General features: G+C 34.9%; 3 protein-coding genes across 5 annotated transcripts; 2 read left to right on the top strand and 1 right to left on the bottom strand.

The window, feature by feature from the left end:
* The first annotated feature begins 1,571 nt into the window (after positions 1–1,571).
* kz (putative ATP-dependent RNA helicase kurz) lies at positions 1,572–14,874 on the top strand. Of its 3 annotated transcripts, XM_046611055.2 has the most exons (17): positions 1,572–1,927; positions 2,016–2,195; positions 2,263–2,535; positions 3,185–3,772; positions 3,843–4,194; positions 4,282–4,513; positions 5,317–5,521; positions 6,411–6,643; positions 7,216–7,439; positions 7,511–7,756; positions 7,850–8,039; positions 8,144–8,284; positions 9,331–9,534; positions 9,618–9,836; positions 9,986–10,083; positions 13,811–13,893; positions 13,964–14,874. In XM_046611055.2, the coding sequence occupies exons 1-16, from the start codon at positions 1,853–1,855 to the stop codon at positions 13,885–13,887; spliced, it is 3,537 nt and encodes a 1,178-aa protein (XP_046467011.1). In that variant the 5' UTR covers positions 1,572–1,852; the 3' UTR covers positions 13,888–13,893; positions 13,964–14,874. The 3 variants fall into 3 exon arrangements, with proteins under 3 accessions (XP_046467011.1, XP_046467012.1, XP_046467010.1); XM_046611056.2 differs by having other exon boundaries at positions 3,843–4,173; positions 13,811–14,874; XM_046611054.2 differs by having other exon boundaries at positions 1,575–1,927; positions 13,811–14,874.
* LOC124211712 (thioredoxin-related transmembrane protein 2 homolog) lies at positions 14,739–16,606 on the bottom strand. The gene is made up of 5 exons (XM_046611057.2): positions 16,257–16,606; positions 15,698–15,878; positions 15,215–15,401; positions 14,950–15,145; positions 14,739–14,878 (listed from the first exon to the last, which is right to left on the bottom strand). The coding sequence occupies exons 1-5, from the start codon at positions 16,398–16,400 to the stop codon at positions 14,780–14,782; spliced, it is 807 nt and encodes a 268-aa protein (XP_046467013.1). The 5' UTR covers positions 16,401–16,606; the 3' UTR covers positions 14,739–14,779.
* A 2,439-nt stretch (positions 16,607–19,045) lies between these two features.
* On the top strand, positions 19,046–24,604 carry Pp4-19C (protein phosphatase 19C). Its single transcript, XM_046610449.2, has 6 exons — positions 19,046–19,201; positions 19,810–19,985; positions 20,832–20,984; positions 21,182–21,433; positions 22,184–22,422; positions 22,852–24,604. The coding sequence occupies exons 2-6, from the start codon at positions 19,836–19,838 to the stop codon at positions 22,979–22,981; spliced, it is 924 nt and encodes a 307-aa protein (XP_046466405.1). The 5' UTR covers positions 19,046–19,201; positions 19,810–19,835; the 3' UTR covers positions 22,982–24,604.
* Positions 24,605–24,739: the final 135 nt, after the last annotated feature.

Genomic DNA, 24,739 nt, shown 5'->3' with positions numbered 1-24,739 from the left:
GGGCGTTTTTTTTTATTAAGGAAAAGTTTTGACAGTAATGGAAAATAGAGATTACTAAAAACAAATGTATTGTTTTTTAATAACACTGACCCAATTAAATTTTAAAAGGCTTATGGTTGAATAAACTTCAGATTTGGGTTTAGCGGACCAAAATGCATAAAAATCATACTTGGTCTATAGTTCCACAAATTTTTTTCTTACCAAAACTGCTAATTTTTGGCTATTTTTATGGTCTTTTGCAATTTACTCAAAATTTTGAGGGTGTACGGGCAAAACTGACTCCAGATTCGGATTCAGCGCGTCAAAATACACAAAGATAGGTAGGTCCGGTCAAAAGTACAGACCACTTTTTTTTTTTTTGTGGGCCGGTGTTATTAAAAAACAATACATTTGTTTTTAGTAATCTCTATTTTTCATTACTGTCAAAAGTTTTCCTTATTAAAAAAGAGGCGCCAAAAACGAGGAACAAATCGATTCACACTCGGAATTTTATTGTGTCAATTATTTGTTCTCTTCTGGGTTACCCCCACTACAAAAAGGGTGGGTTCAGTAAAACAAAAAGCAAAAGGAAAGAAGGAAAAAATCGACCGGCTCTGGAAATTTTCTTTCTTTCATCTGTTTTTTCTCTCCGAAAATACTAAAACAAAAGCCGGGATTGAATTTAAAAAAAAATAAAAAGAGTGAACTGCGATCGAACCCGTGTCCCGCATCACTCCATCCTCATTTTTTTTTTTTTTTGAGGAGGAAACCATATTTATTTAGGTGAACAATAAATGTACAATATTTACAATGTTGCACTTGTAATTATCTTAGTTTATGTAACTCCGGCTTAAATTTTAAGCTCAATCTAACATTTTGTTTCACATTAAGTGGTTAACTTATTTTTTAGTGTTTTGTTTAAGACTTGAATGCAGTATTATAACAAAGGCAGCAGTAATTAACTTAAATACAGGAAAACTTCGCGCAAAAACCTGTGATTGAAAATTCATCCTCATGTGGTATCCACTCAGCCACACCACAGCTACGTCCGCGAGCGCGTGTTTGCTTGGTATGTTTATGGAGCTTGCTTGGAATTCGCTGATGCTTCTCTGGAAGATTCAGTTCGAGAAAAAAAAAATTTCCCCCAACCACTTGCCCATTGCACATTTTGCATAAATGTTATCGAGCTGGCTTCGTATATTTTTCCATAGACTGCGTGCACAAATATTCGAGAATACCAGGCGTCACATATTTTCATATCAATAAAAAAATAATATATATTAAAAAAAAAAAAAAAGTATTCGGACTGGGAATAGTTAATTAATTTGGTTCAGCGTCCGCTAATTGATTCCAAGATTCATCAAATCTGGAGATACTTTTATTCGCTGACATTCATAACTGAAACAAAAAAATCCCAATTCTTGCATTCCTGGAAACATCTGTGCGAGCGGGGACAAGGATGCGATTGGCAACCACTTGCTCGAGGGACCGAGTATATCTATACTATATACACGATTGTGGGCCACCTTCGGTGCATGGCCGCCTAGGTGTCAGGTCGGAAATGGGCCACCTTCGGTGCGTGGCCGCCTAGGTGTCACGTCGACGCTCCAATCTAGCTGGTATCACGAAAAGCCGAGCGTTGGAGATCTCCCTACTCATCTCTGGTTATGTCTCCTCCCCTCCTCTTTCCTGAAATTAGTGCCATGGATTAGTGGCGTCTGGCGTGATCTGGCGATTACCCACGTGGTTGACAAATAAAAGTAACTAATAACATAACCTAAAATCATGTGTAACTTAACCTAACTTAACCTGAATTTATCAACGTTACCTGTACTGTTGTGTTCAAGTTTTTTAAATCAAATCTTAAATAATCATGGGTAAAAAAGGATACAATTGGAAGGCACGGAAGGTGACGCAAATCGAAATTGACGATACTTTAACCAAAAAGGTACGTACAAATAAAAACCAGTATGACAGTAATGCAAATATTGTTTATAAATGAGCCTCGTTGTTCATCGCTTTTTTTAATGAAACAGATAGCAGTTGATATTGGATCTCAACGTGAGAGTTATGACCAGTGTAATGCTTTGGTTATCCCGAGCCAAAAGAGGAAAACTAAATCCAAAGATAAAAAAATTACCACAACTCGTTTGCTCTCGAAAAAACGTCGTAAAGAATTGGAAAAAGTTGTTGATCGAAAAAGAAAGAAAGCCAATGTAAGATATCGACCATTTATTTACATTCTTTTGGTATAATCACAACATAACTGAATCATTTCATCAGAGGGCAACGCTTTTGGACAAGTTAGCTAAAGTCCAAGTCTCGGAAGAAGAGCTTAAACAGTACACAACACTTGCGGCTGTACAAACGAGAGGCTTAAAGCGCCATTTCAATGAGGTGGACAAGGAGCTCAAGCCAAAACCACTCACGTCTGAGCCTGAAGAGGAACAAATAATTGTGAATGCTATCAGAGGAGCCAAACAAACCAGACTTTCTCTTCTTGGTGCAGATGGAAAACAAAATACGCAGTTTGATCCCAACATCGTCGGCTTTGATGTAGAGATAAATTTGTTGCTACCAATTGACTTATATACCTTTTAAGATAAATGGGTTACTTCATCTAAATCAAAAGTTAGGAAAAGAGGATAAACTGTTGATAAAATCTCTAGCAGTGTTATCTGAGTCAATGATAATGAACAGAAATGAAATAATATTCCTATGCTGTATTAGAAGCTGAGCAAATCTGTATACCACAAGACAAAATATCAACAATTTAAGCAAAGGTTTTGGAATTAGTTTATTTTTTTTGGAAATGCTTCAAAATGCTCAAACTTCCCGGTTGTCATCGAATTCTAATGTATTTGACTCAATTTTCTCACTGATCGTCTGAAACATTCAAGAAACCTTATGTTATAATACAGTTACTATGCACAAATCTAGTTATTGGTGAAGATTTTTTATATGTTGCTTGCACAAACTTATTTTTATCCACTCCGAAGATAACAAAACAAGCCCAAAACCATTAGAACCGGATAAAAAAAACTGGAATAGAATCATTTTGCTATCTACCTATGAATCTACCTTTTGATTTATACTGTTTGTAAATGTGACTGAACAGCTGAAACAGCTTCAAAATTAGAACTGAAAAAAAATTTTAGAACTGTAATGAGACTTTTGCTTCTTAATGTATCGATTATTTTTTCAGGAATCTAGTGATGATGAAACCAAAAGTGAAGACGACTTTGAGCAGCCGAGCAGCATAGTTAAACCTGCCGAAGAAAGTGTAAATGCCAAAATTCAACGAGTAAAAAATGATGTTACAGTAAATAAACCACATACAACATCAGATAAAAACCGAGATAAAATTCGCACTGACAAAGTTGCATTGAACAATGTTGACCCAGTGCAGCGAAAACCAGCTGTCTTTGTAATGTTGGATCGCAAGCCAGAAATTCAGACTGCACGGCTGAAGCTTCCCATTTTAGCGGAGGAGCAGTCAATCATGGAAACAATCAATGACAATCCTGTGGTGATTGTTGCTGGTGAAACGGGAAGTGGTAAAACGACCCAAGTGCCACAATTCTTGTATGAAGCTGGCTATGCAAAAGAGAAAATGATCGGTGTCACAGAGCCAAGACGAGTCGCAGCAATTTCTATGAGCAAACGTGTCGCAGAGGAAATGAATCTGTCATCTAAAGAAGTGTCGTATCTCATTAGATTCGAAGGCAACACTACTTCTGATACCAAAATTAAATTCATGACCGACGGTGTATTGCTAAAGGAAATTCAAAGCGTACGTGGGTATTTTCTTGATACAAACAATCAGATGGACTTGAGATAATCTTGTTTTCAATACCGTTTAGGACTTTCTTCTCAACAAATATTCGGTTATTATTTTGGATGAAGCACACGAACGAAGTGTCTACACAGATATCTTGATTGGTTTATTGTCGCGAATCGTTCCTTTGCGAAATAAAAGGAAATCTCCATTGAAATTAATTGTAATGTCTGCAACATTGCGCATCGAAGATTTCACAGAAAATCCTAAACTCTTCAAAGTCAAACCACCAGTCATCAAAGTTGAATCAAGGCAGTTTCCTGTTACTATACATTTCAATAAAAGGACTAGTCAAAATTACATGAAGGATGCTTTGTACAAGGCAGTAAAGATTCATACTCAGCTGCCGGATGGAGGTATTCTTATATTCTTAACAGGTGCGATTTTTTGTGCAATATTTTTTCATACTTGACAAATTTCACATCTATTTACTTATGTGGAAAACGTTTGCTTCACTTTTCTAGGGCAGCAGGAAGTAAACACAATAGTGCGCAAACTACGTAAAGCGTTTCCTTTAAGAAACAAAAAATTCATGCTCAAAAAACAAGAAGCAAAAGAAATCCAACAAGAGAAAGAACCTAGCAGCAACAACAGCGAGTCAGACGAGGGTTTGGATATGGATCGAGTGGTAAAAAATGCCAGGAAACATCGAAAAAAGCTGAAGGAGGTCAAACTCCCTGAACTTAATCTTGATAAGTAGGTGCATTGTTAGGCAATAAGATTGGTGCAGTTTTAGACTGTCTGAAAAAGGTTTCAAAAATATATTGAAATTGCATATTTTGTCCTACAAATGTCCTATAATTTCGTAAAATTCGAAAGAATCATAAGTTCGCTGCATAATTAAAGATTAGATTTTGCATGCAGAAGCTAAGATATCGATGAAGTTGAATGATTTGAATTAACTGAATGAAGTCATTAGTAGATTTGTGAGTGAAATACCGGCATTAGGAAGTTTTTTATAAAGCGACAATTGAAAAATTTTGTGTCATATATTTATCGCCAATGTGATTTTTTTTTCTCAATTTCATTTGGATGATTGAAGTTATTGTACTGTTTGAAGTTTGGTCAATGAAAAATGACGGGGAATGATAGAAAAATTCCGTTTCTAAAAAAATATTTCATGCAAATTGAGAAACAGTTGTACAACAATCATCAATTTTCCCTGTAAATTCAGATATTTGCCTGTTTCGTAATTAAAGGTGGTCATAAGATTCGAGAAATGACACATCAGATCCCCGACGAATACTTAATTGTCTTACCAGTCATGTAATTTCTTTGGAAATCAAAATCTTGTAGAGAAATACTTGTTTCATCTAAATTCATTTAGTTGTTTTAAAAAATTCTTTTTCCATCTGCTTTTTCATATAATTATTGTAATGGTATCTTATAAATGTGGCAAAATTTTTCTGAATCTTTCTTCATGGTCTAGTGAAAGGAAGTGCAATATACTTCCAATTGCCTCACTGCTTGGATTCATATTTCTTATAACCACATTTCAGTTATGCTGTAATGCCTCCAGATGATACTGAGGGCGATCTACTCGATACAGTAGAAAATCGGGATGCAGAAGACAAAGAAGAAGAAGAAGATGATGATGATGATGATGAAGAAGAAGATTTACAAAATCTTATGGGACTGTCGTGCACACAGCCAATGTGGGTGTTACCACTGTATTCGCTTCTTCCGAGTTACAAACAAACAAGGGTGCGTCGATGCATTTCGAGTTTTTGTCCTATATGGGCCGATCCAGTAACTTTCGGTCTGATTTTTAGGGTGAAAATTTCGATTTCGATGCAATTTGAATATGTTATTGGGTACACTAAGGTGTAAAAATCGTTTAATTTTCAGGCTTTTAACTTTCAAATCCTTCAGTTTTCTTTATTACAAGAAACACATTGACCAACTTCATCACGTTTTTGAAACAAACCGTTGTCTTCGAATTAAAATTTTTAGTCCTGTATGTTATAAGGACCGAAAATGAATTTTCTTTTTTTTCTTGTATATTCCGTCATAATTGAAATGATATGAATATTTCAGGGATCTCAAATTTTCTGAATATATTCTATATCTCTGTAATATTTATACCGGTTCTATTATGAGTCTTTTTATTTTACTCTGAAGGTTTCAAGATGTCCCTACTACAAAAAGTTAACTTTTTGATTTATAATTAAAAACAATCTATTTGCTAGGCCTTTGCATATAGGAGACTGAATATGTCGAAAAAATCGTGTTAGTTCGACAGTTGAAGATATACGTGACAATATACCTATTTCATAATCGGAAGGATCAGAATTGTGTGTACAAAACATTCATTAGATGACATAAAAACTGAGAAATTCGAAGATGAATGTTCAGTTCGAAACTATAAAAAATTTATCAATGAGTTTTTCATAAACGGGAAAACCTGAAAGCCCGAAAATTGGAGCATTTTTATATCTAAATGCTCACTACACGTATTTAAGTTTGAGGCAAATCAAAATTTTGACCGTGAAAAGTTGGCTGAAAGTTTGTTTACAAGCAGCAAGATTCCGTTTTCAATTCAAATTCCTCAACATTTTTCGCACGTCACCCTGAAAATATTTTCCTTTGTTAGGTATTTGATCCACCACCTGAAGGCTGTCGATTATGTGTTGTATCGACAAATGTTGCAGAAACTTCCCTCACAATTCCGAATGTAAAATACGTTGTGGATAGCGGCCGCTGCAAGACCAGATTATATGACAAAGTGACGGGTGTTAACGCGTTCCAAGTATGTTACACTAGTAAAGCAGCTGCTAACCAGCGGGCTGGACGAGCAGGTAGAACTGGACCGGGACATTGTTACAGGTTGAAAATAAACACTGAATTGTCTGTATCGTCTGAATCGAAAGTACATTAAAAGCCTGCTTAAAAAGATTCTAACAATATCTTTGCGCCAATGATGGTCAAATAGATCTTTGGTGTTTTATGTTTGTTTCTAACGTTTTCATGCTTATTTTGTTCACCATAGATATTCAGAGATCGCCTATACAAATTTTTACAAGCAGTTATCTTCAGAGTAAATTTTTACGCAAATTTTCGGGATCTGGTCAACGAGTAAAATTGGATAGAAACGCCTAAGTTTAAAAATCATTTTGAACATTCTCATTACCAAAGCTTTTCTCAAATTATTGCCATTTTATCTTGTGTTATTCAAATTTACTCTGACTTATTTCTGTTTCATGTTAAGCATGTCGTTTTATTCGTTTTCATTGTCGTTCAGTGCATATAACATAGTTGAAGATTTGACAAACAGTTTTTTTCTTTTCCTAACTTTCCAATCCGACATCACAGTCTATTGAATTATGAATAGAAGAGTCATTCGACACAGATTGTTCGCTGTCCAATTAATGAAAAAATAATGTTGTGTCTTGTTGTAGATTATATTCATCAGCGGTTTTTAATGACCAGTTTGAGCAATTTTCTATGCCTGAAATACAGAGGAAACCGGTAGATGACTTGTTATTGCAAATGAAAGTCATGAATATTGATAAAGTCGTCAATTTTCCATTCCCATCATCACCAGATGTGTTACAATTGAAATGTGCTGAAAAACGTCTCTGCATTCTCGGAGCTCTAGATCAATCTAAACCTGGCAAAGAGAGTGAGTGGCTACACAAGAGGATGCGATTTGTGTAATGAAATCTATATAAATCTACAATTTCTATTTGACAGATGAATATTGTGCCAAAGTAACGCCACTTGGCTACAGCATAGCAGCGTTCCCAGTGGCACCTCGATTTGGTAAAATGCTGGCGCTATCACAGCAGCACGATCTGTTACAATACACAGTTTGCTTGGTGGCTGCTTTGTCTGTGCAAGAAGTGTTGATTGAATCAAATCCAATTCAAGGCGTTACTAAGAATCAGTGGAATCAAACACGTCGAACTTGGGCAGGAACTGGGAACAGTTTACTTCTGGGTTGGTTTAAAATAACAACGTCTCATCTAAAGACAGGTTCAAAAATCTGGCATTGAATAATACTCGTAATTTTACTGTAATTTTCTTGCTCAGGGGATGCGATGGTCTTAGTTCGAGCCGTTGGTGCTGCAGAATATGCTGGGTCAAAAGGGACGATAGTCAAGTTTTGCGAAGAAAATGGACTACGATACAAGGCTGTGACAGAAATTAGAAAACTCAGGCAACAACTGACCAATGAAATAGTCCTAAATATACCAGATTTGGATTTGAATGTCAATCCAAGGTAAACATTCACGTTTGTCTAAAAATTAATCAGAAATATGTTACAGTTGAACTCAATTGCGAGTATTAAATTCAAAATTCAACTCATTTTAACGTTTGATACAGAATGAATCCTCCAACGGATACACAAGCCAAATTACTTAGGCAAATTCTACTTTCTGGTATGGCAAATCAAGTCGCACGCAAAGTTTCTCCAGATGAAGTTGAGGAAGATCACGACAAAGTAAAGTGGAAATATGCATACAGGTATGCTCGACGTTTGCTTGACTTGTGATATTATGTTCCATTTCGGTGTTTACATTTGGAAACATATTTCTTTTCGCACCGACCTGGAAAACATGGCAATAAAAAAAACTTCCCCCAGTGATATTCCTTGAATCTCATTTTTAACGGTGGCTTTCAAAATTGGAAAATCTATCTTTTTAATAAAACGAGGTAAATTATATTTCTGTTTTCAAAGTTACCATTCAGCCACATTTAATTAACAATACGAAATTGATTCAAAAGCATTTTATGATGAAGTACATTTTTGCCGAAATAGTCGTTAGAATTTTTGTTGTAAGGTCAACGGTTCAGTCACTAAGAATATTTAAAGATTAATATTTACACAAATCTCAATTACAAAAGTAAAATAACTTGTCAATTGTTGCAGCTATGTACTTCACTCTGCAGACATGATTATGAACAATTGCATTGCCTACTAATTCGTAATTTGAATTTTTATCATAAAGTCTATAGTTTAGCCACTAATGATGTTCAAAAATGAATTATTACATATAATTGATTTTTTGGAGACTTATAACTTTAAAACCAGTCAGGCTGGAAATTTTGGTCAGCAGCTGGATTGATAGAGAATTAATTTTCACTATAATGCCTACAGGATCAAATTTGTATTATTAAATGCGCCTGAATGGTATTGAATTGAAAAATAATTACATCTACCCCACATTAATGAGATGAGAAAAGTTTGCATTCCGAAAGTGATCTTTTTAATTTGCATCCAGAATATATCCTTCTATAAAGATCTGTACAGCAAATTGTTCAGGTCAGAATGAAAAGAAATATGTTCCCTTCAGACGAAACAGCCTCATATTCTATTAGAAATTGTATTTGGACAGAATTTGATGAGAAATTTATTTGTTTAATTATTTATTCATAAAAGTCCACATGTTAGAACTGCAAAACACGAGTCATTACATAAGGGAAAGAATATTACTCGGGTGACGATAACAATCTATAGAATATATAATAAAACTTGATGCAAGCTGAGAAACATTGAAACCTCATTTCAGATGTTTGGAAATGGAAGATCCAGTGTTCATGCACTCTTCGTCTGTTCTAAAAAAAACTTACCCTGAATGGGTAGTTTATCAGGAGGTTTATGAAACTAATAAAATATACATGCGAGGCATTACTGCCATTCAGCCAGAATGGTTACCAAAATTTGCCACATCCTTATGCCAACTGAGCGAACCTGTGAGCGACCCGCCGCCTAGGTGAGGTCAATTTCTTATTCACTTGGCAGATTGATCTTTCAACTTCCATTCAGTTTCTCAAATTTTGCATTTCGCAATCTCAGGTACGATTCAAGAACGGGAAAGGTGATGTGCCATGTAACAGGGACATTCGGTCGAGGTGGATGGCAACTGCCGCTGATTGAAGTAGAGTATCCAAATTCCCTGGAAGGTATCAAGTGGTTTGCCCGATTTTTTTTGGAAGGTCAAGTTTGCCCGGCATTGGAACGATTTGCTTCCTTGCTACTTTCTACACCTGGCACAATGAACAAGACATGGGCAAAGTGAGTTGATATTTTGATTCAGTGTAACAGAAATTGCTTGGCTAATAAAATAAGATTCCTCTCCTGTAATCCGAACACTAAAAATTTAGTAGGTATAATATCTGCTTTGGAAAATTGATGTGGAATATTAATTTATCAATTATCAATAGATTACTCCCGCGAACTGAAGCAATCACAAAAGCGCTAATGGCTAATCAAGTTTCGTCAAAAGATCAACTGTATCACATTTGGAAAACGGATTCGAAATGTAAGTACTCCTTGTGGCAGTGTTGAGAAATATATATACATATATATTTTTTATATGTATATATAAAAAAAAAAAAAAAAACAAATAAACAAACAAACAATAGAAAATGCATTCATTGGAAGACAGAACAACTTAATAAATTTTTATACGAATGTTATGTGTATTTACTAATCAGTTGTACACTTTTGTTGCAAGAGACGTGAATAATATTTGTCATCCAAATTTAACAGTAGAAGATCTTTTCACTACATTATGCTAGTCAAATGTTTTTATTGCTGTCTCACATTTTTCCAATCTATGTTTAAGAATTGTTCAATTGTAAAGTGATATACCAGCATTTGCCATATTTACAAATTCCGCAAAAGATATTGCTTGAGATTATGCATAGCTTCTCTAATAAAAATTGTCTCTACCAGACAATCATTAGACTGATCCAGCGATTCTGCTTCTTCTTTTTTGTCGTTTTCTGGCCTTAATATAGTAGCGATAATTTAATTGTCAGAAAAATGCTTGAAAACAAAATCTCCTTCTAACCATTTTTCTTTATCTTCTTTGTGACAGTTGGCATAATATGTTAAGTTTCTCAGTCTGACCAAAATTTTACCGACTAATGAATTATAGTCTGTGTCCAGTACTGGAGCAAATTCGCTGTTTTTGACCAAATTCTTTGATGATTCCGTTATACAGAAAAACGTGAATTTCTCCCACGCATTGGCAATCAAAAAATTTACATTGTTCATCGTGATATTTTTCAATATGCTTTGACAATACCGTTTCGAACTTTCCAATACTCTCCGATTTAATCACTGAACTGGTGACGCCTCATTGGAGAGTAAAAACATTACCTTGTTATTGTCACGCTCCAAAATTTTCTCTGAATAATGCGACGGTGCAAACTCGATTAACAAGCAAAATTTTCTTGCTCCGAAAATTTTATCACACGAGGGATAAAGAAATTGTGAAACCAGTCAATAAACAAATTCTTATCCATTCAAGTGCTCTTCTGGCTTTTATAGCTCACTCATCACTAATTATCGTAATTTATGTGCCGGCGATTTTGCTGAATAATTCGCTATAACAAAAAGTGGAAGTTTTAACGTCGCAAATATGTTGCAACAAACCAAAATTGTGACTCGATCTTTTCTTTTTTATCACAATCTTGAAGTTCTTTGCTTATAGTATGAACAAATGGTTTCGTCGTTGGCAGAAATTTCAGAAAAAAACGTAGTTTTGGGACAGATAAATATCTGTTCTTCTGTTAATTATTGATTTTCGATAGTCACCGTGAATTTTTTCATGTGATCATTTTTGCTCAATTCGTCAGCTGGCCCTGGTCTTTTGCCACGATTACTGAGCTGCATTCCATATCGCAGCTTCCATTACTGTAACCATCTTGTACTGGCTGTGAATGATTGTTTGGGAGCTAATTTTTTCTTGAAATCAAGTGCCTTCGATTGAATCATCGGACCAGTAATGAAAACCCCGATTTGCAACTTTTGTGTAAATCAGATACAGACAGCCTTGTAAAGATTGTTACTTACAGCCATTTGCATTTTGCACGTTTTTTTCAAATTCTCTTCATCCTTAGATCCATTTGCCTGCCAGTGTTGTGTTTTGTTCCTGTACCTTATACATCCTCGGATTGTGTTCTCATTCTTATTTATTTCGTATGTGAACAACGCTAGAAAATGTTTCCCTGCAAATGGTGGTAATTCAGTCACAGAAATATTATTTGCTAGCGTTATTGTTTGGTAAAACAAAAAAAATATCGTGGATATTTGGGTTTGATATAGCATGTACAATTTTATCAGGTGCAACTTTTTCGAGTTAAAGATGCCTAGCGAAAATATTTATGTAACTGTCAGATATCTGAAAAAATTCTCTGGAAATTTTATTTTTATGGAATACGTGTGGAGTTTTGCAGAAAAATTTTATGGGATTTTTTAGAGAACTTTCTCTGAGTTTTGCGCTAAAAATTAATGAATATCACTAAAATTCGAGGAGTATTTCTTGTAGACCCCAAATTTTATTCTCCAGATCGACTCCTCGTATATCAACAATGTTGAATTTTTCTGAATATTTTTGCACTTTGTAAAATTTCTCCGTCAATTTCTGCAACTGTTCAACACAAAGTCTATTCATTTTTCATTTAAAAATATGTATATGTTTTGTATGGAAATTCTTGCAAATTTTTCACACTTGTGCAAACCGTATGAACACATGAGATTGTCTGATAAAGTTCCATAGTTGCGTGTTCCACATGCTCTTCTAACTAAAAGCAAACTGAAAATGACCCTTCGATTGGTTGAACGAATTTGTTTAGTCGATATGCAATTACATCGGAAAACTGCAGAAGTTCTCAGAAGCTTGAAGAATAATTTGAAAAAATTCAGATAAACCTGTTGAAATTTGACAGAGAAATGTAGTATTTGGGTTACAGGTGATAGTCCGTCAGAATCTCAATATTGTGAAACAATTTGCAGAGACTACTAGACAATTGTGGAGAAAAAGTACTTTAAGATTCAGAAAAATTTAGAAAAACTTAGCAGAGATATGCGTTCATTCCGAATGAGTTTATTCGTATTTGAATAACATCAATCGTTTCTCGAGAAAAATTACAAAGTTGTAGAAAAAAGAAGGAAAAACATTTACAGCAATTGTAGAAATTGACAGAGAATCACATCCCTGCAGTATGAATTTGGTTTAGCAAAGTTCAAAGTGTTTCGAGATTTTTGGGCACATTTCACAGAATTTCATAGGTATTCTGAGAAATTTATGCCAAGAAGTACAAGAAAATTTAAAGAATGTTTTGCGGACCATCTGCTGATTGAAATTTTTTTTTAAAATGTTACAATTTCACCACATTTTCTGGATTTCTCTTCATTTCATCAAATATCTGAGAATCTTTGAAAATGTGTACAGTTTGGTATAGAAATGTTACAGATTTTAGCAGAAATCTTCAATCATTGTAATTATGTAATTTAAAGCATATAACAATCCCAACTTTATTTTTGATAGTCTCAGATAATGAAGTGTGTCTGTGTAAAAATCTGCTTCGTTTGCTGCAGTTGTTGCGTTTTTACCAAAAATTTTCGTGAGATATTTTTTTTTGCAGCAAATATACAGAAATAATTGTTTATTATTTTGATGTACAGCAAGACTCGCTTGCATTTAACAGATATTTTTCTGGCCGCGTTTACTAAGAATGATTTTCTTGAAATTTTATAGCATCTCAGAACACACCTAATATTGCTAGAACTGCACTGCAACCATTGCTATCTTTCTGCTGTACAATTTACACACGTGTTATCTGGGGTACAAAAATTATGTATTGGCCAAAAGACGACTGCCAAAGAGTTGATCACTCAGCAATTTCATGTATACCTAATTTTAAGGCTACAGTGAGTGCAGAAGATTTCAGATGATTTCAAAAGATTACAAGAGATTTCAGAGAATTTCAAAAATTTTTAGATGAATACAAAAGATTTCAGACGATTTTATGGGATTTATAAAGATCTTGGAGAATTGCAAATAATTTCAAAAAATTTCAAAAGATTTCATAAGACGTCAAAGAGCCTATACGACGATTTCTAAAGATTCCAAAAGATCGCAAATGATTTCAAGAGATTTCAGAAGATTTCAAAGATTTCACGAGTGATTAACCCCTCGACGACCGGTATATCTGTGAATTCATCAACCAAAATCAAATTTTTGAAATGTGTTTCAGTTCTTCTGAATGCATACCAGAAGTGGTTGCCGGAATCGGCGCAGAATGAAGTTGCAATACTTTGGCCACCGTTATAGGATATGTTACGGAGATATGCAATCAAAAGGATTATAAACATTGCTTTGCCAGTGTTATAACTGGAATCTGTTGCAGATGCAGGGTGCTATCATAATAATATGATATATACTGAAGATTATTTGTAAGATACACTCAAAATTATTCCATAAGTAATTATTTATTGTATGTAATCACAATTTTAGAATCAGATGTAGTGAATCACTATTCACTTACTACAAGCTAATTCAATTTTATGGTAATGCGAAAACCACGAAATTTTCCGTCGATGAACTTGAATAAACCTAATGACTACACTGTTTCTCTGTATTCATCATTCTTTGATATAATAAATAAGCAATAAATTTATTGAAACTATTTCTTCTCAATTCTATTTTTCTAGCTACATCTCTACGCTATCTAATAATAATAATAATTTGTGAATTGTTGGCAGTATCATAGCTAATTTCACACAATATACTCTTATCCAAAATAATAATTAATAGAACATGTTGATTCCATAAAGCACAGTAAATTTATAGCAAAGTAATGTAAATACTATTTGTTGAGAGGTATTGCCTGCTTCTTCTATTTATCTGTATAACTCTATGTAAATATTTTATTTACATATTTTATTCGTGTATTACACACGTTTGTAGAATGCCAGTAACGCAAAAAGGACAACCAAGAGCGAAATTCTCTGACTATTCGTTCAATTATGAGTTTTTTGTCACATCATATCATCTCACATAGTTATACAGTAACAAGTACAGTATTGCATTGCATAAAAAAGAAAATCCTACGAAGTGCACACACGAAGTCATCTTGCATAATGCAGCTTGTACATATCAAGAAATTAATCAACAGATAATGTGCTGTTATAGATAGCTGTCTGAGTTGATTGAAAATAATAGATTATTCTTCTTTCAGCAGTTTCTTGTCTCTTTTTTTCAATGGATTATTTTTACATTCTTTGTAAATGTTGTTCAGATCAAACGCTGCTTTGATGTTGTCCTGCCAATTGGATAAACATCAATTTAATACGTTATCAAACATAAAATAAACTTAATAAAAATTATACTTACAGCAGAAAAAAGAAACTTTTGCAGTTTCCCCCTGTGATCAGCATGAGGGCGTCTTTGTACTTCCTTGCCTTCTTTGAAAAGTATTAGCGTGGGCAGCTGCCGACTCATGCTAGAGTCACTGATGTTATATTTTGCTCCTGCATCTGGATATCTGCCAATGTCAACTTTACCGAATTTCAAATTGTCCAAAGCATACCTGTGATATAAATTTTGTATCATTGACCCAACTTAGATTAGCAACAAGTGACGTTACGAAAATACCAACTCTGCAGATAATTGTGAAAATGTTGGAGCAAAGTTCACGCAAGCTGGATTCCACACTGTGTAAAATGCAACCAGCCAAATGATCCTGTTATCTCTTTGAAGTTCATCTTGGAGTCCAGAAGCTGCACGCAAATATACAACGTTTTCAGGACCTTGGTAAGTCGGCTCTGGTAATACAAGTCCGCACACTTAAACAAAAAGATTGTATGTCAAGCAAAATATATTCTAATGTATACAACGTGTCTCATTTCAATCTTTAAAGCAAATTAATTCAACAGAGAATTTTTTGGACAATATTAGATAGAATATTGACAATATTATTAATACATTGAATATTTCTGGGCAGTAAAATCTCTGAAATAGAAATGCTTTGAATGTTATTTATCCTTGTTCAGTTTAATCAAATTTTCACACCAAAGATTTTCTGCCAAGTTCACATGTTGCGAAAGTAATCGAAAGAGATTTTGCACTAATAAATACTTACAAATGAATATTATTCCAAAGATTATTCCCATTCGCACATCGGCGTGGAGCCAGAGAATCAAATTGGCGATTTTTGTATAGATAAAACTGGCTGATAGATAATTTATCATGGTAACACTGCCTGCCTTGCGGGTTCTGATCATTATTACGATCATCAGAAAAAACAGGATCTCGGTTTCTCGCTGGAACATTAAAAGTTAGTGTTGCACCGGCGTTTTATTACTGCGTACGGAATAAATAGGAACAATTAAGGCTCTTAGTATTTGTAGAGTTAACCATGTCTTTGTCTCAACAGACATTAATTCCATGAGTCGAGAATAAATTACCGCACAAACACATCTTTCAGTGTAGATTCATATTCTTTGCCTACACAATGGGAAATGGGTTTAACTACCGTTGGTTAGGTAAAGGGTACTCTTAATCATCTTATTAATGGAGCATATACTAAAATTTCTTTTTTACTTCCAAGTTTTTTGCATCACTTGCAGTATTGCAAAATGAATAACTTAAAACAGGAATTATTCCCGTTAGGCCAATTTCAATTAATTTACGACACATACCCCACTTAATTCACACTCGGATTGTAGAAATAAGTAATTGCACAAGACGGGTAAGCGCTTAGCAACGATGTAAGAAAGACTGATGATTATATTGACTAGGTAATACGGTTTTATTAACAAAAACAGGTCCTTTTTGAACGACATTATTCAATTGATTTCTTGCGTCTGAATAGGTTATGTGGTCTTATCCGCAGATATTACAGGGTTTTTTTTTCATCCACTTGGGCCGTGGGCGACGTTAAGCCCGGGTCTACGGCACAAAAATCGTATCTAGCTTGTGGCTTGTGTATTCAAGTTTGCGCAGAGTTTGAAATTCGTGCCTGCGCATCGTGGATTCGTACCGTTCGTGTTCATCGGCTTTTAACCACGGCTTACATACAGGTCTGGCAACGAAGCCAATTTCTACAGAGCGGCGTGGTTCTCTTCTTGTCCGTGGTTTTTAGTGTTTGAAATAGCCATGTCGCAGCGCTGCTATCTAGAGATGTACGTGGGGTAAGGATGAAAATGTGCGACCGAAATTATATTTGAAATGAAGCATATAACCTAAAATCAGCGCGTGCGTCATACTCACGGTCTTACATGCGCGTGAAACGCTGTTGCGTTTAAAAAAAAAAGATGGTTAAACCATGTGCGGTACCGCGGTGTAAAAAATTATCGAAATTGGTTAACTAATAAAAACAACACCATTTCTTTAAACAACATACGTTTATTTCATTTATTACCTTCGTAGATTTATTATTCACACATACACATGATATTTATATCTTTTTTTCCTCAAAATGAACGAGATTGATATAGATAATTTGTTTACATTTTTTTCTAACATTTAAGTTATAGCCCCGCTTGGGGTTTAATCAAGCTTGGTGGTTTATTCGGTTAGGTCACCGCCTGAATTAATTCAAACCCAAGCGATACAAGAATTCGATAACTTGATAAGTAAATCATAAATTTCAATAATGACGGCTGAAAATAGGAAACGGAGATGATACTCTTTGCCTTTAGTCTCCATACATATATCATCCATAATAATTATATCATACTAATATTTATATTAACTACTTTCATTCATAACGATTCATTACTTGCAATAACAATAATAATATTATTATTAGGTTGGCGCTGCATTGCGCACGCGTTGATTATCCATCCCTCGATCACAACGCCGGCCTGGCGGCCACAAAGTGAGATAAATAACCGGCCGTGAAATCAACCACACCCACTACCTTCGTTGCCAAACCTGTATGTAAGACCGTGACTAAGGGCGTGTTCGGAAATTGACTAAAAGTACTGTCAGTATTGAAAATCGACAGTATACGTCACTTGGACTATACCATTTTCAGTACTAACAGTACTTTCAGTCAATTACCGAACACGCCCTGAGTAGGCCTCTCCCTCACTAGCGCTAGCGGCGAAAATTCACAACATTGGCTTCGTTTTCGAGCACGGTTTTACAGCCGGAGTTCCCAGACCTGTCTATAAGACCGTGTTCACAAGAGAATAGTGTCACAGTTCTCTTGTCAAATGAAATACTGTGTGCTGACTCCGTCGGTACTCTGATATGGAGACACGTATTGAACAAGCAACACGCCATACATAGTTGCAACAGCATTACCAACGAACCAGGGAGACTAGAGTAAAGGAGTGGACACAGCATAGGAGAATAAGTAGTAACGGCGTCCTCAAAAATCCGTTCTTCAATTAGTTCTCCGCTCTGCCACTAGCATCACATAGGTCGAAAAGATCGTAAATATAGTAATAAAATTAGTCCACACCACGCTCTTACATACAGGTCCGGAAACTAGTAGGGTGAGCTATGACTCAGATAATGAGGCAAAACCGTGGTTCTCGTCTTCGCCGTCTGCAGCACTGCCCCCTCGGGGTGAGCTAATCATAAATCAGATCCGAACAGCCGATTTTTCGGAATCAACAATCCTGAATAACACTCAAAAATGAAGAAAGATGCGAATAAAAAATGATTGAGATGTTTACTAGCATTCCATGGCGGGTGTGATAATTGTTTTATTTTAACGGAATCCTCAAATGTTTAAGTCAATAAAATCCATAAACATCAAGCGAGGGCTCACAACTTTTGAGACAGTTTGAGATCTTGTGTAGATGATCCACCGTTTACACACTTTACACTGAGTTATGAACTGTCAAAAACTTCGATGAGCAGGTTATCTTATCGGTATATATCTATATCTATCATACCCCGGGCCAATGGCGCCCCTAGCGGATGGATAGAAAACAAGACCGTGTGCCTCACTAACGGTGACACCCCCTACCACTCAAAAGTGCCGGAGTTACCAGACCTGTATGTAAGACCGTGGTCCACAAGATGAAAGTGACCGATCCGCGCTTGCGCAGTAGAATGAATAGTGACGCACCTAAATGATAGTATATTGGAAGTTAAGGAGACTATTTCGAGAATTGTCAAAACTTTTTTTTCATAAAATAACGGGACAAAATTGTCCTGAGCTTCTCTCGATTCATTACGCGAAAATGATAAATTACAGATTCCTAATGTTTCAACTTATTTTTATTCAACGAAATTTGATACACCCATTTTAATAAACATAATAAATTAATTGACACTGCACATTAATAACAAAAAGCTTTACACATGTAAACATAAACACTGCACGAATTTTGCCACATTGAGGTTAGAAAATAAGTAGTAACAGTGTGTCTGATCTAAATATATATATATATGACTACGATCTTTTTGATCGCAGCGCCGCCGTTTTAGGCCGGGATTTCGTGTTCATTTCTGAAGCACGCTGTGTCCACTCCTTTACTCTAGTCTCCCTGCAACGAACGACGCGCGCACCACGCAATGCATTGTCGGAAATAAATGGAGACCGGCAGGAGATTACGGTGAGAAAAGCCAGCTTCTCCGAGTGATTAGAGTCTCGTCGAAAAATAATCCGTTCCTCATCTAGACGGTAAGGGAATTAGTATTTTACAGTCTGTCCATGAGCTGCATGCTTGGCACTTAGTGCTTTTATTTCTCCGTGTTTTGCTCCGATATTACACTAAACACGCAGGTTCTCGTATATCCATCGTAATTAGTAGATTTATAAACTATTTTCACTTAGAAACTCAGTTTTTTTTCAACGAAATGCTCTTACCGTATCTTGGCTGCTATTTCACTCGTACTGTGAAACATCCTTCTATTTCATTATTTACCTAATCTTATTGCTGTTTCAAAAATCGCTCGATATCTTTACGCGACTTGTGTCCGTTCATATCTTCCTTGACTAACCTGCTTTTGCATTCGATGTAATCATAGTGCTTTACCTCAGGTCGTTTTCAGACCAAAAACCTCAATCTGCCTTACAATTTACCTAACCCAAACATATCTGCCTAAACTGGCCCGTCATGATTATTCAACAATTTAACTGAACTTGGAACACCGCGTTCAATATTTCAGGTTAGATTGCATCATTAGCTGCCTTTAGAGTATGCAAAGTTTGATCTTTTATAAACCAGAAATTCCTACAAAGTAAAAATGTCTATATACCATTTTATTTGTATTTTTATATGTTTACAGTTTAGGAGCAGTAAACTAACGGAGCAATGTCCGATTCCAGTGATTTGGATCGGCAAATTGAACAGCTGAAAAAATGCGAGATTATCAAAGAAGCCGAAGTTAAGGCTCTCTGTGCTAAAGCTAGAGAAATCCTGATCGAAGAAAGTAATGTGCAGCGAGTCGACTCACCCGTTACTGTAAGTTGGTCGTTGAACCCGTAAATGTGCCAATATTCCATGAATTCCAAAGTCACTATAAATGCGTGAAGTGTATCAGAAATCTGTTTGAAATGTCATTAATTTATTCTTTAAAGTGAAGACCACATTACTACAACAAGATTCTATTAGCCGTACGATTCTCAAAATGTATTTCACCTAAATATTGATGGCAGAATTGAGAACACAATTGTAGGCTGCATATTGGTCCTCAAATTCTACACAGAACACTCAACGTTTCTTTTCTCTTCTAAGGAGTTAAGAACACTAATTTCACGGGTTCCCTTGCAGTAAATATAAAAATCCACTGTTTTCTCCTAAACCCAGCCAATTTTAGCTGTTCGTTTGATGACTTAATTTTTTTCATTATACAATTGTTAACCTTTAAGGAAAAAATCGCCAGAAAATTCTAATATTTCATGAATTACAGTTACAAAATGGAGATGTCATACACTTTGCAAGAGTTCGTAATTCCTATAATTGATATTAATCCTGATTTTCATAGAATTTGGCATGTACCTTCTTCTTATCATTTAAATTTTCCACATTTTGCAAAATTTTTTATCAATAGGCTGAAGAACATCAAAACAATTTTGCCTATTGAAAGTCAATCCTAGACTTTTCTGTAATTCCAACTCCTAAAAACCTATCGTTCTCCAGGATCTACTTCCCAGTCTAAAAATTGCTTCAAAAAAATGTCTCAGGCAGATTATTCACAAATTAACAAATTTTTTGTTGATGAATACAAAGTTTTACTTTTTCTTTTAATCTTTTGAATTGGTTAGCAATTCATTCCAACAAGATTAACCATAAATTTATATTTTTTAGGTTTGCGGTGATATACATGGACAATTTTATGATCTAAAAGAATTGTTCAAAGTGGGTGGCGATGTTCCTGAAACGAACTACCTTTTCATGGGCGATTTTGTTGACAGGGGATTTTACAGTGTTGAAACATTCTTGCTTCTTCTTGCTTTAAAAGTACGATGGTATTCTTACAAGAAACTTCAGCTATATTGATTACACACTATACATCAGAAACTACTAAAAATAAGTATTAAATAAATGATATAATAAACATGTTAAGCGAAATATCAGAGTTAAAAATTTAACGAAAGTTATCCAGTGTACACAATTATGACTTTTTATTTTCAAATCGTGAATAACAATGTTTGCAGGTTCGCTATCCCGACAGAATAACCCTGATCCGTGGTAATCATGAATCGAGACAGATAACGCAGGTTTATGGTTTCTATGACGAATGCTTGCGCAAGTATGGAAGCATAACAGTGTGGCGATACTGCACAGAGATATTTGATTACCTGTCCCTGTCGGCGATAATCGATGGAAAGATATTCTGCGTTCACGGTGGTCTTTCACCTAGTATTCAAACACTGGACCAAATTAGAACAATAGATAGGAAACAAGAGGTATGTTGTTTAATACGGATTATGCTTTATCTAAAAATTAGCGTCAATGCAAATTCGACAATTAAGAAAATATAAAAGTTAAGAAAGATGGTTAGCCACAAATCTACTTTTTCATCAATTTTATTACAAAATAATTATTTATTGAGCATTTATCAAATTACTATATTCAGAGCTAAGAAGAGCTCTTTGAAAAAACGAGAATAGAAAATACTGCAATCACCTATAAAGTACAGTTTACATATTGATGGTTTATTTCAATTCATTTCAAAATGGTTGAAAATCTAGTAGCTTCATTCAATTTCATTCCACAAAAGCTCATTTTATTCGGAAGACCATTTTCTACAAAGTCACTGAAATAAATTTTCTTTTTTCCTCATGTCGTTAAATTAGATATTCACGGATGGCGTCAGGTGAAAAAAAATGTTTTAGTTAATTTGTAGAAATTAGTCTCCTGAATAAAATGAGCCATCATCGAGTGAAATCGAGCGAATCTACTAAGTTTTTAACCGATTTTGAAGTAACTCGAAACAACGCATCGATATTTAAGCTTCTGTTTATCATGTCAGTATTTTCTACTTTTGTATTTTTGAAGAGATTTTCTCACCATATGTATATAATATCTGCATAAATACTCTGAATACAATTATTCTGCAATAAAATTGATGAAAAGTATTCATTTATGGCTGACCAACTACCTTGAGATTTTGTCACCACCACGAATTCAATTCAATTCGTTCACAATAATTTCAGGTACCACACGACGGTCCAATGTGTGATTTGCTCTGGTCAGATCCTGAGGATACGCAAGGATGGGGCGTTTCTCCTCGAGGCGCTGGATATTTGTTTGGTAGCGACGTTGTTGCACAGTTCAACTCTGCTAATGACATAGACATGATTTGTCGAGCCCATCAATTAGTCATGGAAGGGTACAAGTGGCATTTTAATGAAACAGTCCTTACGGTTTGGTCAGCGCCAAACTATTGCTACAGGTAATTTTTCTTCTTATATAATTAACCGTTGAGTCACTGTAATACCCTTATATACAATTTAACAACGGTATTCAATCAAGAGTACCAAAATATTGGGAATGCGTTTTAAAAATATTTGCTCAGAGACAAATCTTATCTTTCATAGAAGCTTCTGATGACAGGTATTCAATTTTTGTTGTCTGATATCACCTTACCACTTCAAACCTTTGACCTTACAATCAGCTTCATAGTCTACTACCTTGAAAATATCTGAAACGTAGCGTAATGCCAAAAGACACATTTCAATCATTTTCCTGATTGTCGAGATTTTATCGACACAGAAGTGCAACAGTAATACCACACTGAACCCGATACTCTAGTAGACAGACAGATGGAATTTTTTTATTTCAATACTGATCAATTTTAAATGTTCATTCTTACTTCATACAGATGTGGTAACGTAGCAGCGATATTAGAACTGAATGAACACCTCCAAAGAGATTTTACCATATTTGAAGCAGCACCGCAAGAGAGTCGAGGAATTCCGAGCAAGAAGCCTCAAGCTGATTACTTTCTGTGAGATTGACTTATTTGGCAAGCAACGTGCTGCACTGCAGTTAAACCTCGACTCGGAGTCAGTTCGTATCTTTACGTTGGCTGAAATTGTACTAATTTTGAATGCATCGGCTTAGTACGATGACACGGTCAAAGTTTAATTGTAAACAGCATCTCAGTGGAAGAAAAATAGTCTTAATTAAACCAATATGAAGTAACGTATTTCCGAGCAGATTTACCAATCTTGCGATTTCTAGTTCACCATGTTATTCTTGGCATTTGTTGTATCAAATTTGTCCTGTCCGTAAAGGGTTTTTCCATTTTGTAGCCAAAATGTCGTTAAATCTTGCGAAAGGAAACGATTATACGTTTGTTTTCGGATCAATGAGCCTTAGTGCTTAAGTCAATAGTCAGTCGAAGAGAAAAACTCGTTCAAAAAATCTGCAATATTGTTTGCACCAATGATAGCAAACGCAAATAAAACAACATCCCTACTACGTAATAGAAATGATTATTAGCAAATTCGAATCACACACACTAAAGTCGTCAATAAGATTGATGAAGTGAAAAGGTTGCATAAATATAGTGCTTCAATCAATTTACTCTGATGTTTTTCATCGAATTCTAATGTGTTTGTGCTTATTGTACTAGCTGTCCAAAATTCCACAAATTGTGTGAAAAACATTCCAGAAATTTCACATTCTAGTATACACTTACAATACACAAATGTAACTGTGACGAACATCTGTTATATCGTATTTATATAAAAATACTTTTATTCACTCTGAGGATAACTTAAAGTAACATTTTTTCTAGGTTATCTAGAAATCTCTATGATGAAAAAATAATCCCATAAACATTAGAATCGGATTTAAAAAAACTCAGTTTTATGTTTTTTAACGTTCTAATTATGAAACTTTATCTTGAATTGTTGATATCTTAGCTTATGTTATTCGGATTTGTTCACATTGATTTCCATTACACAGATATTAATGGTCTTTCATACGCGTTTACCACAATTGGTGCACATAACATTGTTGCATATTTTTGAATGGTTTCTTATCTTCTGCGAACGTTTAATGCAGTCTCTACGGCCCATTCATCTGCAAAAGCACATGTGCTTGTGAAGTTATTGTGAGTTTACAATTTACAGCGAGGGATGCTTTTGGCCCAAAATCTATGATTCAATGTCCATTGTTATAGGACTTGATATTGAATAATAAATGCATTATATTAAGAATATCTACGTGAAAATATATTGATTGTTAATTCGATCAGACAGGATCATGCTGTATCTAAATTTGAAGCATTTAAATGGAATGTTAATGTGATTTTAAACTTTCACTCTCCGCATTACACCCAATTTACGTAATCGGTCACAAAGTTTGTACAAATCCAATATATTCCGGAAGGTTTGTTCAATGGGTGATTTTAAAATTGCGTTACATACATACATACATAAATACATACTTTTCGAATAACAGTCGTTATGAGATCAATGAACCAAACTTGAAAGTCTGCCTAGCGATAAAATTGATTGTAATGTCAATTCCCCAGTCACATGTCAACTGATATTTCTTTTCAATATTGACTTATCCGTCATTGTAATAATACGCCTACCACTTCATTTAATAAACAGTAAAAGCAATTATCACTTTTTACGTACTGTCAAAGGGTATATTATTATCTGATGCTTGCTAGAGCCTGTTTTTTAATTCGTAAAATAGAGCTAATCGCGTTCTAGGTAGTAACTATTTTTTACCGACTATTGTAGACTTATTTT

This window comes from Neodiprion pinetum, chromosome 2 (assembly GCF_021155775.2).
Source record: "Neodiprion pinetum isolate iyNeoPine1 chromosome 2, iyNeoPine1.2, whole genome shotgun sequence".
Taxonomy (NCBI): Eukaryota; Metazoa; Arthropoda; class Insecta; order Hymenoptera; family Diprionidae; genus Neodiprion; species Neodiprion pinetum.
Note: the sequence above shows the minus strand (reverse complement) of the source record. Positions and strands in the feature narration are given on the sequence as shown.

What these genes read in the sequence shown, in the direction of transcription:
- kz (XM_046611055.2), top strand. Translation starts at nt 1,853, where the DNA reads ATGGGTAAAAAAGGATACAATTGGAAGGCACGGAAGGTGACGCAAATC. An exon ending in CGAGTTACAAACAAACAAGG is followed by an intron (nt 5,522 to 6,410) that starts GTGCGTCGATGC and finishes TTCCTTTGTTAG; the next exon opens with GTATTTGATCCACCACCTGA. An exon ending in ATCTAAACCTGGCAAAGAGA is followed by an intron (nt 7,440 to 7,510) that starts GTGAGTGGCTAC and finishes TCTATTTGACAG; the next exon opens with ATGAATATTGTGCCAAAGTA.
- LOC124211712 (XM_046611057.2), bottom strand. Translation starts at nt 16,400, where the DNA reads ATGTCGTTCAAAAAGGACCTGTTTTTGTTAATAAAACCGTATTACCTA. An exon ending in CCGAGTGTGAATTAAGTGGG is followed by an intron (nt 15,879 to 16,256) that starts GTATGTGTCGTA and finishes TTAATGTTCCAG; the next exon opens with CGAGAAACCGAGATCCTGTT. An exon ending in TTTTCACAATTATCTGCAGA is followed by an intron (nt 15,146 to 15,214) that starts GTTGGTATTTTC and finishes TTTATATCACAG; the next exon opens with GTATGCTTTGGACAATTTGA.
- Pp4-19C (XM_046610449.2), top strand. Translation starts at nt 19,836, where the DNA reads ATGTCCGATTCCAGTGATTTGGATCGGCAAATTGAACAGCTGAAAAAA. An exon ending in GAGTCGACTCACCCGTTACT is followed by an intron (nt 19,986 to 20,831) that starts GTAAGTTGGTCG and finishes TATATTTTTTAG; the next exon opens with GTTTGCGGTGATATACATGG. An exon ending in GCGCCAAACTATTGCTACAG is followed by an intron (nt 22,423 to 22,851) that starts GTAATTTTTCTT and finishes TACTTCATACAG; the next exon opens with ATGTGGTAACGTAGCAGCGA.